The 20,853-nt window shown below is 31.5% G+C and overlaps 2 protein-coding genes across 2 annotated transcripts in view; one reads left to right on the top strand and one right to left on the bottom strand.

Moving 5' to 3' along the window:
- The first annotated feature begins 16,549 nt into the window (after positions 1–16,549).
- On the top strand, positions 16,550–17,945 carry LOC127710166 (toll-like receptor 3). The gene has a single exon (XM_052215903.1). It carries the CDS (start codon positions 16,830–16,832, stop codon positions 17,769–17,771), a length of 942 nt encoding a protein of 313 aa, XP_052071863.1. The 5' UTR covers positions 16,550–16,829; the 3' UTR covers positions 17,772–17,945.
- Positions 17,946–20,218: 2,273 nt separating this feature from the next.
- Positions 20,219–20,853, bottom strand: part of LOC127710164 (uncharacterized) — a 182,521-nt gene continuing 181,886 nt past the window's right edge. The window contains exon 6 of the mRNA XM_052215900.1: positions 20,219–20,509. Coding sequence (XP_052071860.1) covers positions 20,412–20,509 — 98 coding nt within the window. The 3' untranslated portion in view covers positions 20,219–20,411. The remainder of the gene's footprint in view (positions 20,510–20,853) is intronic.

Here is a 20,853-nt window from a genome sequence, read left to right on the forward strand (position 1 = left end):
AAATACCCAACTTTAGACAGGTCCGCAACTGAACCAGTCCTACAATAATTTAACTTCGACCTTGAAAACTCCGATTGAACTAGATCTGTTTTAAGTTAACTTTTTGCAAGTCTGCTGAACACTAAGTTAACTTGTGACCAGGACCGCTTTACATCGGTCGATAAAATATTTTAAAATGTCTTTGTTTCTTGATATAAGCAATACAGTTAAAATACAGTACGCATAAAACTTCAGTCGGAATAACATCTCCGTGATCTGCCTTTAACCAATCGAAACCCAGTTAAACACAAACTGCTAACTTAAACGTGCATCGTATAAAGTAAATTCTAATATGACGTGCTTCTTTCGCTTCGAGGGATAAAATTAACGAATATCATGGCCCATGCCATGTGTAAAATTTACAACAAATCTATGGCTTCCATGAATTATTTCGATTCTAATAGGACAAATACGGTAATTAAAAAAACTGAGGCGAGGGTGGGTATGCCGTGTGTTTAGCTGTTCTATTTTACCCCCTGTTAGATAAGGCTAAATATTTCTAATAAATCTATAGCTTGCATGAATTATTTCTTAAATAACCGCTAGAAAAAAATGTGTTTAATTCTTTTGATTCTCAACCCCAACATTTGCCATTTTTAATTTACATTTTTTTCTCGTAAGCTACCGTCAAATCCACATTTGACATTCGTAACTAAAGAGCCGCCATGTTGACTTGCTGAAATAAGTAAATGTGCGAATAATGCAATAGAATAGGAAATAAAACAACACCTACCTCAAAATTCCATTTTAATGCAATATTATCCAAATTTGGAGGGTTAACGCAACGCAACCTGACGTCATGTTTTGAAATGACTTTAATGCGACAAAAACATTAATGGAATTTCGCGGATTTTTTTTTTATTTTGATTTTGTACATTTTTCCGAGCTCTAATGCATTAATTCTTTAAGTTATGCCTCAGATTAAGACTAAAGGTACTCTAGATTTTGTAATTGCACTTTTTAACACAGCGCTATCGGCATAGCGTTTGCACATAGGTTACGATACATGTGGATTTACGTGGGCGGTATATTGTAACAGTCATTATTATGTACATCTTTGAGTCTGCGCTAAGTATAGATACATCTAGAATTTTATCACGGTGTTGTTTACAAAGCGAACGAAGCGCGTCATATTAGAATAATAATAAATAGTCATATATGCCGGTATCAACTATAATTCCAGCATTTCCACTTTTTATTGAAAATACTGAACCGTCAATAAACATCAGTAGTTTTCATATCTCAGGATGGTTTATACAAGAAATATATTTGCCCGCATCAACCAAAAAAACTGACCATGTTCGTACTTTATTATGAAAATTACATAGCGGTATCATAAATCAGTATATTTGTTAAATAAGGATGGATTTTATAATACAAATGACAGCAATATTAATACACAGTGACTGTAAAAGTTTGTTCGCATCAATTGAGAGTGATTCAAAAGTGCTTCTAAAAATCATACACTTTATATATTCGGGCACTAAACAACTTTCTTTTGAACATCCCGTTCGAAAATATAATCGTTAGTCCAAGGCAAACAAAGTGAATGACAATGAAAAATTCATGTAATGCATAGAATATTTATTTAGCAGGAGACTGTAAAAAATATGGTAACAAATCAACCTAAGAAATGTTGTTACTTCCCCATCATATACATTTCCAATGCCTTGGATAATCTATTTACTTGGTGATGAAATTTCCGAAGAAAATGGTGGGTTAAACCAAGTTTTATAGCTAGCTAAAATAGGGTTTCAGAATCGATTAATCTAATTGGACGGAAGCACTGATCACTGAACTGATAATGAAATTCCAAATACGACAATCGACTTCGGTAAACATAAATAAAAAAGTACAAAAGTGTAGAATTCGTACGATATAGGAGATAAAAAAAGATTAGTCATTGTTAAGTGTGTGTAAATCTACCTGGTAACATCCTTCAGTTTTTCATAACATGTCAGTCTGTCAGATATTAGTATTTACATTTAATTTGATTTTATATATTTGTTTTAGGGCTTCAATGTATAAACCCTTTAATTTGGGGCGGGTCAAAAAGAACATATGTAATTTTAATATCATATTAAAGCTTGATGACTTAGGATAACTGTAGAACCCTTTTTGAAAGTTTCTTTTCAATGAGACAAAAATAAATGAAATGAAAATAAGAGGGCATAGTTTGCCTGTTGCTCAGTTCAAAGGTACTTGTTTTTATACACCAAATTTCCGGGAACCAGACCAATGTCATATGTAATTAAAGGTTTGTTCAAATTTTCAGCACAAACAAGGATATAGTATTTTTTTGACATTTTATGACCGTTGTTTTATTCAAACTTAGACAAAAAAAAGCTATGAATACCTGAAATTGCAGAATATTACGGAAAAACACAAGGGCTAAGATTAGGTTTGTTCCCTAAAACTTCTTGTAAAGTGTCCAAAATTTATCTACATGTTCGTTTATCATAAAAAATTAACATATATTTAATTTGCGATAACAATAACCATTGTGATTGATTTTTGTATTTTTTCAGGTGATCTATATCATTGAATTGTAATGGCAATAATTAATATTTGTTCATTACTCAGCTTAATCATGCATGTCACAACCACGATGTAATACACTGCCCGATTGAGATGTGTAAATGTACAGATGATAAAGCCATCTGCTCTGGTAAAAATCTTACCTATATTTCACCTATATTTCACGTTTTCCGAGTGGCGTTCAATCAATTACTTTTCTGAATGGAAATATTAGAACACTGCCAATAGAAAGGACTAAAAAACTCACTCTCCTTAACATGCAATGACTGGTCGTTTCTTCCAGACAACATGTTTAGGTCAATAAAAACGAATAAGATTCATACTATTGACATCAGTAGAAATAATCTTCAGGTTTTAAATTTCTCATGGTTTACAAATATGACTAGCCTAAATAAACTAAGAGTCAGTTTTAATAGAATTTCAGCATTTATATCTAGAAGTATTTTCAGCCTGAGCTAATTTAATTTAGACAACAATGAAATAAGCAAAATTCCAAAGTTTTGTTCAAATCATGGTAATAACAGCGCCCTTCCAAATTTAAACTATTTATCTCTTAGTAGTAATTATATAGGAAATGTTGAACAATTGCGATGTTTTCCGAGGCTTAGACAATTAAAAATTGGTTATAATTTGATCGGTAGCATTCATAAAAATAGTTTTACAGGATTAAAAGTATTAAGTCAACTTAGTCTAGAAGGTATAAGAAAACAGCTAAAAAAAATCGAAGATGGGGCTTTTGATATACCTTCATTACTAGAGTTATCACTCAGGAATTGCCATTTTCCTTTTGAGAGTATGTCTGCGTCGGCGCAAAGTAGTTTGCTGTCAAACTGTAATATTCTTAGATCTTGGCGGGAATTATATGACTTCAACCATCGTACCTAGGATTATATCACCATTGAAACAGTTGCGATATCTTAATTTAGAAAACTGCAGACTGGGCTATTTGCCTGCCAAAGTATTTCCAGAACTACCGTTTTTAGACACGCTTATCGCCAGACGTAATCGAATATATGGATGGGATAGAGATGTTTTTAATCCTCTGACTTCTCTTCAGTATTTAGATTTAAATAATAATATAATAAAGATAGTAAACGAATCTTCTTTTCCGACTTCATTACGTTCAAATTTAAAAAAGATAAATTTAGGATATAATTACTTCGCTTGTACATGTGAACAGATATGGTTTGTCACTTGGACATGTTGGATGCAGCATACAAATACAACTCTTATCGGTTATCCCTCTCAATACATTTGTACTTTACCAGAAAAATATAATGGCAAGCTATTAAAAGATTACAAACCTTCCGTTTTATCGTGCAATCCTCTCTTAACGATTGTTATTTCAATGTCTGCATTTGTTTTCTTAATTATATCGATAACGAGCGTTTTCCTTAAGTGTAATACAAATATTAAGAATTTTATATACCTTCTCAGAGTTAAACAATTCAGACGACATGGATATCTTCCGATTGTGAGTAGCGATGATTATGAATATCACGCTTTTGTTGTCTATTGTGAGGAAAACCGAATGTGGGTCCATGATGACTTCGTAAAAAAACTTGAAAACGAGGAGGGATTTAAGTTCTGCGTTCATCACAGAGACTTTGAGGTTGGAACACCAATCAGTGTTAACATTGATAAATACTTAAAAAAGTCATGGAAAGTTGTTGTTATAATATCAAATGCATTTGCTAAAAGTGAATGGTGCCAATGGGAAATCGATATAATTCAGGAGAGAAGACGTCGACAAGGTCGAAATGCACTTCTTTTAGTGATGCTTGAAAATATCACCTCGAAAAACATGACAAGTCCACTGCGTACCTTACTAGATAGCACCACGCATCTGAGGTACAAAAAAGGGATTGGAGAAAATTTATTTTGGACTGCAGTAGTTGAAGATCTTCGAAAAGCAATTGGACAACCTCCAGTTTCAGAATTATAAATACATTGTGTAAGATAGTATTGAACAATAAGTTTCAAAATATGCAATTGACAGCTTATATGCATTATTTTCATGCTGTTTTAAAATATTGAGGGATTTTTCATTTACTTTCATATTCATAATATATAAGATTCGTGATTTCTTATATAAATTTGTTAGCATAAATTTTTCTTACTGTTCATTTATCCAAGGTATAATTCTTTTGCGAACGAACGATATTTCTTACTATATTTTATGCCTATACATAAAAAGAAACATAAAAAGTATTATTATTCATGTTAAATATGTACGGATGTTTTTATTATGCTAAATTGGGTTGCTGTCTACAAGTTCAATTTAGATAAGTCTACGTAGTTTGTGTTGTTGTTATTTGTTTTTTTTTGTCTCATTTACATAAAGTGAACATTTACTTTAATGACATAATACATTTAGTTTACTGATGTTAAGTGAATGTTAAAGAAGTTTAGGAATATCTTAAACTTTATAGAATTTATGCGTTGGAAGCTCTTTTATATTTTCATCTGGAACGATAAGATATGAGTGAAAGTATCAGACTCTTGTTAACACAAACGGGGATGATAGTGTAGTATTGATGCAATCTATGATATATATCCGAAACACCTTAAAGTAAGGGCACTTTGGCAAGTAATAATGAAATTTATTGACTGATCTTTCTTTGACATGTCAGGCCAGTGTTAAGGACAATCAATAGCACCATCCATAGAAAACACAAGAAATCCTGTCGATGCAGTTTATTTATATTTTGGCAATTCATTAGGGCGTACATTTTTCATACTTTTTATGATGTCTTTACACTAAATCCGTTGGATATGAACTGATTGATACCTAAGACGTGTAGAATATGATTTTGGCTTTGAACTAGCTTTCAGTAACTGCGAGTACTCGTATATCGGTGCTGTGTGTCACTTGTTTTGGTGTTTTTGTTAGTAAATTTTTGTGTTTCGTGTCGATCTATTGAGGGAAGCCATTTTCAACTAATGTTAACAGTTGTATTCTTATATTATGCTGCAACACGACTGTTCCGGGTTAGGGAGGTTGAGCCCTCACGATGCAAACATGTTTAAAACCGCCAAATTCTTTATGTGCATGTTCCAAATCAGGAGCATGTTATTCAGTGTATGTCGTTGATTGATGATATTTGCAAACACATTGTGCTCTTGATGTAATTTACCGATGATTGTAAATTGTGTTATTATACATTAAGCCGTTAGTTTTTTAGTTTGAATTGTTTTGCATTTTTTATGTTGGAGCCTTTTATATATAGATTACAATACTGTATAGATTTTTTTTAAACAATTTTGAAAGTGATAAGGCGACCTACAGCGGCTGATACATTCAACTTCGTCATTTGAACTCTGATGGATAGTTGTCTGATTGTCAATCATACCACATCTGTTTATTTTATATAAAAAATATCTACTTTTGGTCCTGATTTGAATGACAATGAAAAATAAAATATATATATTGTCATACATAATGTTCGAACTTTGGTTTTGTAAATTTATTTGGAAGGAAAAATATATAAATTGATGCTAGTATGCGCTTGTGTACGTTTCCTAATTGTGTTTCTCGAGAAATAAATTCTTCAAAATATTAAATACGTTTCTATATTTCATTACTGTAAAATATTCTTTGCATCACTTAAAATACCATTTTGAACATAAAACAAATTTATGAACCACTTAGTCCCGGACTAAAAAATATAAGATCATATTGTCTAAGACCTACATTATATTAATTGTCACACTTGGATATATAACATGATCAAAATAATGTTATTATAATGAATATGTATTCAATTCATGTAAGACTTGGGTACTATAGATATCGTTTCAATATCTTCATTTCTAAAATGAATAGAGACGTACTGCTTAAAGAAACATTTCAAAGTATACAGTACCGCTCATCAGACTAGCAATGTTGATTCAAATAACTGCAACTGGATATGTCTGCAGAATCGTTTGACATTGCAAGTAGAATATGCTTATTATCTTTACTTTTATGGACTGGCTTATTGAATGCACATTTAACAAAATGTTTTATTTAAAAGATGTATTTTGTATAATACATATTAAGTACCTGCCGATATGTCAGTGTAAGACAACATGATTTCACATCAGACAGCAAGTACATTGAGCTTTCTTTAATGCTTTAGATAATTAGGTGCAACCTTTTACAATATATGGCATTGTGTGTACGTGAGTTTTATTATCTATCATACCAGTATTATTGTTTTGTCGTACTTATGTGTATTGTTTGTTCTGTTGTATGAATTTTGTAAGTCAAATAAATTAGATTTGTAGGAGAAAGGGTTAATATACATAATAAATACTTATTGAATTGCTTGTTGTTTTTGTTTTATACAATCATGTATATATATTCATGTAAAATGGCCAAGAACCTCGTCGATAGTTGGATTTTGTCATATCTAAACTGTTTTTTATAATCATTTGGAGAACTTGAGATGACGAAAGACAGTTGCATTTTCATAGTAATCTTGCAGATAAATTAATTTATCTGATCAATACGAATAGAATTACATGTTTATATGTATTTAATGTGATGTACTCTTGTGTACATCGAATCTGATAGGAAGCCACAACATAAATTCACAGGTGGTTTGCAGATGTGAATACAATAATGTCGTCTATAAAGAAACATCAATCACACTGAACGACTTTCTTGAATAAAATTAACAGAGGCGCTATGAGGTTTCAAGAATCAACAATCATATATTGAAGACATTGAGAAGATGGAAGAGGGCGTGTTCATAGAGGCTGGAAAGATTAAGAAATGTTAATATTGACATTAAAAGACATCCGCGGGCCGACCAATAAAGGATGTTAAACTCAAGACCGATCCCCGATGGCGATGTGATTGTTACAGCTCTTTGAGTGAAAAGGTTTTTTAATGTAAATATTTACCTATTATTGAACTTTCACTGACTTAAAACTGTGAAAAATTCATGACGAGGACAGAATAATGACTTGCATAAATCCTTATTACCCTATAATGGACGAGTCTAAATCGGTTATATAACCCAACAGTATTAAGACTGGTATATGACTAGTTTATACAAATAACAGTTACCAAATTGGCTCCAGTGAAAATGTAATTTGCAACTGTTTAAAACATTTATTGAGCTGTAAAGCTATGTTAAAATGGTCTTTTAAACTTCAATGGCATAAACACAAGAGCCTGTACAGCCAAAGAAAGAAAACAAAAACTCACCTCTCTATGCGTGATATGTTGGGCACTGTCCAAGCCCATGTCAAATTATAGGTACCTCAAGTATACATACTCTTCAATTTTATTTATTTATCGGCAATTCAGCACTGAGACGGCTAACATCGAATGAAAAAAAACCATCTGCACCCTAAGCAGGTATACAAAATGAAATACTCAGACCGTATAAAACGTCACCAGTGTCTGACCACAAGGGTTGATGAACCAGGATTATATCAAAGAACGTCTAGTCCTTTTTTAAAAAGAGTTCATCATAATCAGAAGATCCCAAGAACTTGCTGATACATATTCCGTATCAACTTCACAAATATCACATGATGGTTTTGTATTATACATTCTAGGCACTGTCGTTGTTTATCATCTTAATTACCTGTTATAGTATTCTTTTTATTTGTCTTTGTATATTTTTAACCTTTATTGTTTAGTCCATCTTTGGTAATATCCTTTTTGCGCGGCTCGCTATTCGTACATCCCGCCATTGTGTTACTGTGCTATGGTTATTCTTTTGCATTCTTTTTTTTTCATTGTTGCTTATGTGCTTTGTCTGTAGAGTATCTATATGCCATTTTGTTTTTCTTTGTTGGCATAGTTGTTTGTTTTTATAGTTTGTTTTTTGTATAAATGAAAATAATTATTTATGAAATAAATATAATTCTATTTATATATTAAAACAATACGATTAGGAAAAAAGAGATGTTAACTTGTTCGAATTCACTATCTTTGAAAATAATAAGGCTATATATATGAAATTTTTGTAACTAGTACAGTATTCTTATGTTGTTGGTTCATATGTTACACGCACTGTGAATAAATTGATGATGTCACTGGCAAGGGTATGATGCCCAAGAGGATACTATTTCATGTTTTTGTATATACAATAAACTTTCATAATTTGATAATGCTTCAAATAGGACTTGAAAGTAACGGACAACAAAACTTTGGTATTGCTGAAATGGTGTTAGCTTAAACGTAGATACATCTAAGCTATATAAGTTTTATGACAAAGTAAAATATGGTTACTTTTGATTACAAAAATAGAACATTGTTGGTATTGAAACTTCGGTGATGTGACGCTTTCAGTGAGGTCCAATTCAAGCAAAAGATTGATTTAGTATATTGATTGATTTGAGATTGCTTAAAGCAAAAGGGCTATTGCGCGACAATTAAAAAAATGGACGGGATTGCGACAATTGTTTTATCATTATTTGTAACAAAGATATTACAGTATAGTCCAAGAATAAACACAATTTCCGAATTGTCTGTAAATTTATCATTATGAACCATCGGTCCAATATTTTCCTTACATATATTATTAGCAGCAACCCACATGAAGGCTTTGACAAATTTATAAATAGCTAAATTAATATGCAACTCAGAAGACAGTTTAAAAAGATTTAAGTTAACTCCGATACTAGTTGTTTGTTCAAAAGCGATTGATACATGATGTTTTTAGTTAACAGTCATGTTTTCGTCATACTTAAACTACATATAAACTCAGATATTAGTCTTATGCTAGCAACAAACAATGTGATCAGTATATACATAACATTGATTATAAATGTTTATAAAGCAGAAAAAATAATAAAGATTAGAAAATACCCTTGGTTACATCAGTGCTATTCCCAATAGAAACTATAAAAAGGAAATATCATATATAGATACCAGGATAAAAACTGTACGCCAGACGAGCAATTTGAAGATACAAATCTACCCGGAGTAAAATATAATGCATATATTTAAAATCTGCTAATACCAGGAAATTTGAGATTACGAGGATCAACTGTGTTTTGTATGTTTGCCCTGTCTTTACACATGCGATAAGTTATTATATGATTTTTTTTAAATAAATGGACGAAAAAAAACCTCGGTAGGACTAATTGAACATAAATAAATGGCACTTTGTTGCTACAGTAAGACGTGCAAAGAGTTTTTCTTGTCAAAACAATAATTGTTTTAAAACGAATCCATTGCAGGCTATAAGACATGTACGTGTGGTAAATAGACAAAAGACAAAAAGTCCCTTGCACGCCCTTGCAATTAAGGACATCCATTACAATATTTGACCAGTAAAAGGAATCAAATATGTACCTAATGTTGGAATTCGTTCAAAAAAAGAACTGTTTCAATAAATGTATATGCTCGTATCAATTAGATGATTAATACCGTTCCATTTAGGTTTTTCTACAGTATAACGTCCCTAAAAAGAATACATGTAAAATGTGCGAGTTGCAAATCAGACCAAGGTTATGCAGTTAATTAAAAATTAATGAAAAGTGATTATTACATTAATCAAATAAGGGATATGGGAAACATATTTCCCTCTTTTCATAATTTGTTTAAACAAAATACGTTCATCATTTAACTATGTAAAAAGGGTAAAAGGTTATTGATTACTATCTTGTACAAAACGTTGTTAAAAATCTTTAAAAAAAAAGAGGTTAATATCAATATTATCGATAATCTATCTAACAATTGGATTTTTTTGCATGAATTAGTATCTTGTGAGTTTTTATATCCTAATTTTACTTCAAAAATTTTACAAAAAAACTAATAAATTATTGTGAAAATGAATACATGAAAGATATGCTACGGTTTCATTTTCTATATGCTAATAGAAACTTTTTAATCTTACTTAAATTCAAAAACAGTTATTTTTTTGTGGGCATGAATTTTTTATATCTCAAGATTTCTATATGCAATTAGAAACATTAAACGTTTTGTTACAAAATATCAATATGTGTTTAGTAACATATAAGGAAATTTTCCATTTATTACATGTGATTAATCAAACTATTTATATATCAATTTGTAAAAATACGGAAGATAGACACAAAATGTTATCATATAATAGTGACGGTAAGTTAAAAATTTGTTGTCATCAATGTTTTGATTACATTAAATACTAATATTATTCTTTATTAAAAGAAATTATAATTTGAAAATTAAGGCGACATTCCGGAGTCAACACTTCTGTGCTGACATCGATTATTTTTTATATGGTTATACACATGTAAATATAAACAAACTGTTTTCTACAAAACTTTGAATTTTCCGAAATACTAAGGATAGTCTATCCTAGGAATAGATTATATTAGGTGTATTTTGCAAATCCCTTGGGAATTATGGGTCCTTAATGATCGCCAACTTCAAAATTTCTTTTTACCTTTTTTTCTTTTTTTATTCGAATGTCATTTATTTGTACAAAATGTTTATCCTGATGTTCAAATCTCATCAAAAAGGTTAACGATGGAAAAACTACTTTGAGATTGGAACAAATTAGACGATGGTTAAGTTTTGTTTTTAATAGAGGAGTTGAAATTAACAAAATAAAACTACATCTAATTTGATTGTTTGTCTTTTAAGGGGACACATATATAATCAAGCGTACAAAATTAATAAGCCTGGTATCTCAGATGACTGGTTTCCTCCAGCTCTGAATTCGGAATGCTTTGGGTACTTAATGTAAGAAAATCTTGTTCAAAATCAACACAAGAGTTACTATCATGAATTGGCTGACCGATGCGATTTGTCGGTGTCTTAACTAGCGACATGTTTTTATCAGTCTTATGTATGTATACTCTGGATTCATTTATTTTGATGGGTATAAATTTTTTCTTGGATTAAGGAAAACTTTGATATAAAAGATGTGGTATGAGTGCCAATGAGACAACTCTCCATCCAAGTCATAATAATATAAAAGTAAACCATTATAGGTCAAAGTACAGTCTTCAACACGGAGCCTTGGCTCACTGAACAGCAAGCTATGAAGGGCCCCAAAAAATGACTATAATTCTAAAACCATTCAAACGGGAAAACCAACAGTCTAATCTATATAAAAAATGTTTGTACATGTCTGTGGATATTCAATTTCGTGGTTTTGCCAAAGTCGACATATAAGCCTGTAGATAATATTTATACGTTAAACGTTTAAATCTTGGTTCACCTGTACCCACGAAATCCTCAAAAATTGGTTTCCAACGAACTGAAAACGCCACGGAAATAAACAGAAAATGACCAAAATGACAAAAAAAAAAAAAACGGTATACAAAATACAGAATAGAAAAGTATCATTAAGTAACGAGAAAACTTGGAGTACATATCCTACTTCACATTTGTAACAAGGTGATACGTGTATGGATGTAAAAATCGTAAGGTCTAATTAGAATAAAGTCAAAAGAGCACTTCTTTGAAACATTAAGTTGATCAAAGATGTTTTCTGTCATTAAGCATATTTTTAAAATGATAATAAATAGTACATATGGTACGTGTAAATGGACAAAACATTTTTCGTCCGTTATTTAAAGGGACTAAGTTGCAATTTCTAACCAGTAAAAGCTACCAAATGAATAAATATAAAATAATTTGTTCGATGAAAGAAACTTTTAATTGCTTATTTGTTGAATATTTTTGAATGATTAAGTATAGTATATAGTATGCGTTTCATTTTTATCTTTGACAATTGTTTCAATTATATGTAATACATTCAAAAGGCTGAACAACTATAAAATCAAGGTAGGAATGTAATGTTGATCAATCATATGGTTTCGTTTTATTTTGTTTGTATTAAACATTTGGTTCCACAAATATTTAAATACATGTAGGCTTCACTTACTACGATATAAGGACATATTCAATGTTTTACATGCCGGGTTCAGATGTGATTAATCAAACTATTCAAATATCAATATACGTAAATGAGGAAGTATATATAAGATAAATAAAATAAATTGTCGGTATCAATATTCTAATTACAGTATGTGTCATAATTTATGATTAACAAAGTAGTTTAATAATTGAAACTACATTCTTTATGTGAAACCATTAGCAGTCAGTAACAATTTAAACATAATTAATCTTTTCAAATTGGGGAATTGTAGTTAACAGAATAAAACTATGTTTTCTTATTGTTTGTCATCATCAAAACATGCAGTATACAATCATAGTCATTAATGTTAAGCAAATACAGAATTTAAAGTGTATTGATAGTATCAAAATAATTTGCATATCAATATTACTAACATTCCAAATGTTCATATCATAAAGTCTAGTGTATAGAGTGTATTTTTGTTATAAACTAATAACATTATTCCCTGTGACAATTGGTTTTACAGTGGTACTTTTTGGCGAGCTTTGTCGTCGTAAGCATTACTATTTTTAAGAGAGATTTGAACACACTTTTGATGTTATATGTTTTCTTCTTCAGGTAACTGATATCACAGAATTTTAACAAAAATTATCAATATTTGTTCATTGCTCAGTTTATTCATATATGTCACAAGACAAGATGTTATACATTACCCGGTTGGGTTTTGTAAATGTGCAGATTGTGTCACCGTCTGCTCTGGTAAAAATCTAACTTATAATTCCACGTTTTCCAAAAAACGTTACAAATGTTACTTTTCTTAATGGAAATATTGGAACATTATTTAAGGAAAGGACTGCAAGCCTGACTTTTAATAGTATCTTTAATCTAAATATAACAAACAACGCTTAATGAACTTTCCTTCTGACTGGGATGAAAATGGGGTTTAAATTTTTCATTTTTGAGTAGAACTCAATTAGGCCTTCAATTTGATATACCAAATGACCCCATTTTGCAAAGTGCCAAAAAAGATGCAATATCAATTGTATAATTAGAAATTATGAAACTTACAAAGTCAAATCAAAAGATGAAAATTTCATAATGATTTTTTTAGGGTTTTTTCATTGAATGTTTTTTGTAAAAAGTCAAACATATAACAATATTAAACTCTTCAATTTCTGAAAGTTGCAGGTGGTAAGCTGTTGTTGATTAAGAAATACATGCCTCAGCTTGCAAAATTTCAAACTGCATTATCTCTAAAACTACAACAGATAACTCCAATCTGCTAAGTGAAAAATAATCTGCAGGTGAAGTACAACATTTAAAAAAATGGAAAAAAAAAAGATTGGGACAATTCCAAAGATCATCAAGGTCACAATGAATAATCAAATATATAATGCAATACCAAACTTAAGAACCGGAAGTCGTAGAGACATGGGATTACCAACATTCAACTTAAGACCACTTGACCTTTCAAATGTCACAAGGTCAAGGTGATAGTACCCTTTGAAGGTCAAGGTAAAATTTCATCATGACCTTGACATTGACCTCAAATTGAAGGTATTGAAATACTGATTAATTTTGCAAATTATAGTAGGTTGATATATGTTACCTCTTCAAAGATATACACAAAATACTTTTAGGAATTATCTTGTCGTTATTTTCGAACAGATGATCGGACAATGTTGAGCTTAATGTATAATGTATAAAATGTAGAGCTCGTCGAGAGGAACATTGTATACACTAAATGTATGCAGCATTCTCTTATCGTTTTCTTAATATGTAAGCTTGAATTTGCACTAGGTGACCTTTAACCTTGGATGCAAATTAAAGGTCACATAAACTAAAGATTAATGGTGAAGGTCCTAAGTCTCTTCGACTTCCGGTTCGCAAAATATAATTTTTCAAAAATTGTGAATAACTTTTCAAGGAAAATAACTCCTTATAAGGGTTGATAACATAATAACTTTTTTATGTTTGTTAACATTGCCATCTGTCCTTGTACATGCTGACATTTTCAATTCGATTCCATCTCTAATACTATATAAGAAAAATGCAAATAAAAGAAATTGCTTCAAGGAGATATAACTCTCAAAGGGGTTGATGAAATCCTACGCATCCTCATATAGTAATACCTCATGATGAGATCTACCTATAGTACAAATAAGGTCATGATATCTATAAAAACAACGAGGGGAGCATGTCGAAAAAAAAACGATAAAAAGGAGATAACTTCTAAAGGGGATGATGTTAATACTTCATGATGCGGTCTATTGGTGGTTCAAATTTGGTCTTGATAGCTCCAATAGAAACGAGGGGAGGGCATGTAAAAAAAATGCTGGAAAAAGAAACACATTAGAAAAATAATAAGGTCTTTCCTAACGAAGTGGAGAGACCTTAAAAAATTAGAAAAACAATAAGGTATTTCCTAACGTAGTAGAAAGACATTAAAACGAAAGACAAGAATACAAAATGTGACTATAGCACAATAACAGAATGACAGGTTATTTAAGTAAGAGAGATCCTTTGTGAAGCGAGATTGTCCCAGTTATCGTAGAAAATAATTTTGCGTTGAATAACAATGAAAATTTGTAATTCAAATTAAGGAATATATCCCCCTCATGCAAATATCTGATTCCTTGTTCCAGAGTTCTCGAAATCTTTTTCCCCTTTTGGTCTTCCTCACTATTATTTCTTTTGCAAGATACACAATTTTGTCGTAACTTTGCAAAAATATGGTTGTTTAAACCTTCGGACCACCACTTTTCGATTGTCAAAGTCCGGTTTTGGATATACTGTTTGTCCTTTTTGGTTTTTTAGCGTATAACTTTTTTAATAATTTTTGGATTTTCAAATATTTCAACCTCGAGGACCACAGACGCTATTCGCGAATCGTGCATGCATATACTCGAAATTATCATACAACAAATCACTTTGTATGAATGATTAAGACAATACATGTGCGCATGCATTAATGCAGTAATTGAATGGGTCACGTCATTCATTCATTCTTTTTTCTATTAAATAAATGGTGGTCCTTCAGAAAGTATACAAATAGAAAAACGTTATTCTACTAAAATGTACATAGTCAAAAGCAAATATATGTTGGTTTAAATATTCTTTTGTTTGAAGGGGGTTACAGTAGGTATATTCCTTTTGGCATGAAAGATTATGAATATCAGGATTTACAGAAGATTATAAATGTATCCACAATTTTTAAAAGAACTACGTTTGATTCTTCTAAGTTGTTTGCAAGCTGGATGTGAGACAGGTTAATTTTGTGTTCTTTTTTTCTACTTCAGGTCACTGTTATCACAGAATTGTAATGGCAATTATAAATATATGTTTATTGCTCAATGTAATCATACATTTCGCAAGACCAGATGAAATACATTGTCCGATTGAGTTTTGTAAATGTACTAATCTTGACGCTATCTGCTCTGGTAAATATCTTACTTATATTCCACGTTTTCCGAGACACATTCAAAAAGTTACTTTTCTAAATGGAAATATTGGAACACTATCAAAAGGAAGAACTACAAACCTAACTTTCAATGTTATCTCTGAGCTTAGTTTTATCAACAACACCATAGTTCGACTTGAGCCTGATACATTTTCTACTTTCATGAAAGTAAAGTCATTGACCATCTCATCCGAACCATCATTGCTAGCAACAGATGTAATGAATGCATTGACCAATATGAAAACTGTACATCTAAAGTCACTCAACCTATCAAGCAACGATTGGAAAGCTCTTCCAGAAGACATGTTTAAGACAATAAACACGAATAAAGTTCGTAAAATTAACCTCAACAGAAATAATCTTCATGTGTTACAGTTCTCATGGTTTTCAAATATGCCTCACTTGCAAAATCTGAAAGTCAGTTTCAATAAAATTGCAACAATTGTACCATATAGCATTTTCAGTCTGACGGTACTTTATTTAGCCGGCAATGAAATAACAAAATTTCCAAAGTTTTGTTTAAATCATGGCAATAAGAGTGCACTTCCAAACTTAACATATTTATCTCTAAGCGGAAATAAAGTAGGAAATATCGGACAATTTCGATGTTTTCCTAGGCTTAAATCATTGAAACTTAATAATAATTCAATCGGTAGCATTCATAATAATACTTTTTCAGAGTTAAAAGAATTAACTAATCTCAGTCTACAAAAATTGAAAGTGGGGCTTTCAGTATACCGTCATTGCAAGTGTTATCCTTTCGAGATTGTCATTTCCATTTTGAGAGTCTATCACCGTCGGTGCAAAGTAGCTTGCTGTCAATCTGCATTAATTTAGAAGTCCTTGATCTCTGCGGAAATTCTTTAGATTCAAAAAATTTGCCTAGGATAATATCACAATTGAAACAATTAAGACATCTTAATTTGGAAGCCACAAGGCTTGGCTATTTGCCCGACAACGTATTGCCGGAACTACCAGTCATTGAAACGCTAATCATGCGCAGGAATCGAATATATGGATGGGACAGAGATGTGTTTTCTCATGTGACATCTCTGCAATTTCTAGATCTACGCCAAAACTTAATAAAGATAGTAAACGAATCATCTTTTCCAAGTGCGTTACTTGCAAATTTGAAAAAGATAGATTTAGCAACAAATCAATTTGCGTGTACTTGTGAACAAATATGGTTTTCCAGTTGGTTACGACAAACACATATTACGCTTTTAGAATACCCAAAACGTTATTATTGTACTACACCAGATAATTTTAATGGAATTTTGTTAAAAGATTACAAACCTTCCGTTTATTCGTGCAACCCAATATTTTTTATTGTGATTTCAATATCTGCATTAGTTTGCTTGTTAATATTGACAATGATAATTTTTTTGAAATGTAATACAAATGTTAAGAACTTTGTTTACCTTCTTAAAGTTAAACAGTTTAGACGACAGGGTTATCTTCCCATTTTGAATAGCGATGATTATGAATATTATGCTTTTGTTGTTTATTGTGATGAAAATCGAATATGGGTTCATGACGTCTTCGTTAAAAAACTTGAAAATGAGGAGGGATTAAAGTTTTGTATATATCACAGAGACTTTGATGTAGGAGAATCTATCAGTGGAAACGTTGATAAATACCTTAAAAGGTCATGGAAGATTATTGTTATAATATCAAATGCATTTGCTAAAAGCGAATGGTGTCAGTGGGAAGTGGATATAATTCAGGAGAGAAGACGTCGACAAGGCAGAGATGTACTTCTCTTAGTAATGCTTGAAAATATCACATCGAAAAACATGACAAGTCCTCTGCGTACTTTACTAGACAGTACCCCGCATCTGAGGTATACAAAGGGAATTGGTGAAAACTTATTTTGGACTGCAGTAATTGAAGATCTTCGAAAAGCCGTTGGACAACCTCCGATTTCTGAATTATAGATATAAGTTTTTATTGAACTGTTGGTCAGTTTCAATATATACCAATGTATGAGTAGTGTTGATTTGTTTTCAATTAATGTTGCTATTTGGGTTGTATCCAATTAGTGGAAACTTTATATTTTATCAACATTCATATATCATGTATATAATTATTGTCTGACCATTACTTATACATTTTTTCTACATAATAATTTGTAATTAATTACTGAATAGAAAAGTATTTCTTATCAAATTCCATTATATTGACAACAATGTGTGAACAAAACAAACTAATATAACAGGTTAAAATGTTAAAACAATAGTAATGCAGCAGTCAGAATTGTGCTGTATTCTTAATCACTATAAAACAAAAACAAAAAAACATCATGTCATTCAAATGAAATATTGAGTTTATGGACTCATGTCATTTTGATCTACTTCTTAATTTTTAATGACATAAGTTTAACAGCTCCATTTTTTAAATAAATGGCACAAGTAAATTCGAGTTCAAATCACACATACCAGAAACAGAGAATTAATACAGATAAACCATGGTTTGGCAGAAATATATGGAGCTTTATGCCAATTACTGTAATTGTACATTTCAGCAGCGCCTGCATATGGAGTATATACGATATTCCCGAGTTTGTATTTCCTATTATGATTTCCTTGATAGAGGATTGACGCTCACAAGGAAGCTATAAAACCAATAGTTCCAAATGGTGCAGTTGAAATCATCCCTTCGTAAATTTTACGGACGCAATCACGAGTTGGTTGACCGTTATGGAATTCGCAGATGATAGCGGATATGTTCCTCATGTAACTACAATCCCGTCTCCTTTTCACGAATGTGACCTACGGAATAAGACTTGTTACCGGGTTTATACTAACATGAGCAACACGACGGGTGCCACATGTGGAGCAGGATCTGCTTACCCTTCAGGAGCACCTGAGATCATCCCCAGTTTTTGGTGGGGTTCGTGTTGCTTAGTCTTTAGTTTTCTATGTTGTGTTTTGTTTACTATTGTCTGTTTGCCTTTTTCTTTTTTAGTCATGGAGTTGTCAGTTTGGTTTCAATTTATGACTTTGTCCTTCTGGTATCTTTCGCCTCTCCTTTAATGTAAAAAAAATACATATTTTAACCGTACAAAATCATGTAATAATCAAATTGCTTTGAACAATCCCAAAAAGGCATATAATAGTTATGAACATAATAATATTTCTTATTTTATTAAAATACGTTACATAACAAAACAGAAATGAATGCATTTGTGAAAAACCATTTTGGTAGTAGCATGCATGATGACAAAATATGCTTTATATTAGTTTCTAACTTTAACATGTTTATATCTTAAAACATTAAAAGGGTTATTTAAAGATTATGATACTAAACACAAACACAAACCAAATTAAAAAAAAACATATATACAAGTTCCAGGTTAGATATATATTGTCACGGCTAAAGAAGTTTTGTTCAAAAGAATACTCAACGAATGAATACCATGACTAAGTAATCCAAATGGCAACATGTTTAACAATGAGTTTGGTAAATTGCCATTGATATTTAAGTATGTGACGACGAGAAAAAAAAACATGTACCTAGTACAGATCGAAAATTAATAATGTATTATGATAAAAAGAACTGTCCTTTCCGTTATTACAGTCTAAACAAATTGATTTGCAATCGTTACCGTGTTTAAACACTATGAGTCACTTTCTTTCTTAAAGTAAAAACTGACTTATCGGTTGTTGAAGTTTACGGGTCTTAGGTAGTCACTGTTGTCACTGTTTTCGTTTGGCCAATAATTATCCACGACGCCATTTCTGAGTGGATTCGAAAGGAATTGTAAACCATCACGTTCATTTGGGGACTTAGGAACTGTCTCGATATCTGGTTGCGCAGTTGATGTCACATTTGATTCTGCTATACTCGTATCTCCGTTTCTGCGCATAAGATCACTAAAAACATATTTTGGGTCTGTCCTAGGAATAGATAATTCATGAATTGGATCCAGATATTCTGAATTTGGATTGTACATATTTGAAGTAAGCTCCCTTTGTTCTTCAATGGTATCTTATATGGCTGACACTGTTGATACTCGCTTGTCAGGTTCTGCGAATGGTTTTCCGTCGACGTCAGCATACCAGCATCAAAACTACAGTGCCAATTATAGATGATTTCAGCTTCCCAATTGTGAACTTTCCATTTCTATGTGGCAACACTCCAGCAGCGCTAGCATACGGAGTATATATCTCCAAATTGATACGATATTCCCGGGCTTATATTTCCTATCATATAAGTCATATAAGTTGAAATCATCCCTTCGTAAATTTTATGGACGCCATCAGGAGTTGGTTGACCATTATGGAATAACCGTTTCACAGATGATATCGGATATGTTCCTTATGTCGTAACTACAATACCCTTCCCTTTTCACGAATGTGACCTACCGAATTAGACTATTTACCGGATAAGCAACACGACGGGTGCCACATGTGGAGCAGGATCTGCTTAGCCTTCCGGAGCACCTGAGATCACCCCCAGTTTTTGGTGGGGTTCGTGTTGCTTAGTCTTTAGTTTTCTATGTTGAGTCATCTGTACTACTATTTGTCTGTTTGTTTTTTTATTTTTGGCCATGGCGTTGTCGGTTTGTTTTCGATCTATGAGTTTGACTGTCCCTCTGGTATCTTTCGTCCCTCTTTTATAACAACAACAACACCAATAATTGGATAAATGATAATCTCTTTTGAAGTGACACCTGTTGATTAAAAATTAAATGTATTATGTTGAATTGCCTTGATCAAGCCAAACCAACTCATCCTACAGCAAATGACACGCCGGAATATCAACTATATATTATCACTTTTGTACAACAATTTCCTGCATTGTCCTTATTTTATAAGACATAAAATGAATTTTATCCTGTTTTGGAAAATGCTATTTTTTTTTAGTCAACATTATTGATTTCCAAAATCTCACCTCTCTCAAAATATAATATCACGTACTAACCCCGAAATTTACTCAAGGGAATCATCATACACATCAATTACTTGAAGATGTCATCCCAGATTTAATTAGATCACGCAGAAATTGACTAGACTG

This window comes from Mytilus californianus, unplaced genomic scaffold (genome assembly GCF_021869535.1).
Source record: "Mytilus californianus isolate M0D057914Y unplaced genomic scaffold, xbMytCali1.0.p SCAF_7, whole genome shotgun sequence".
Lineage (NCBI taxonomy): Eukaryota > Metazoa > Mollusca > Bivalvia > Mytilida > Mytilidae > Mytilus > Mytilus californianus.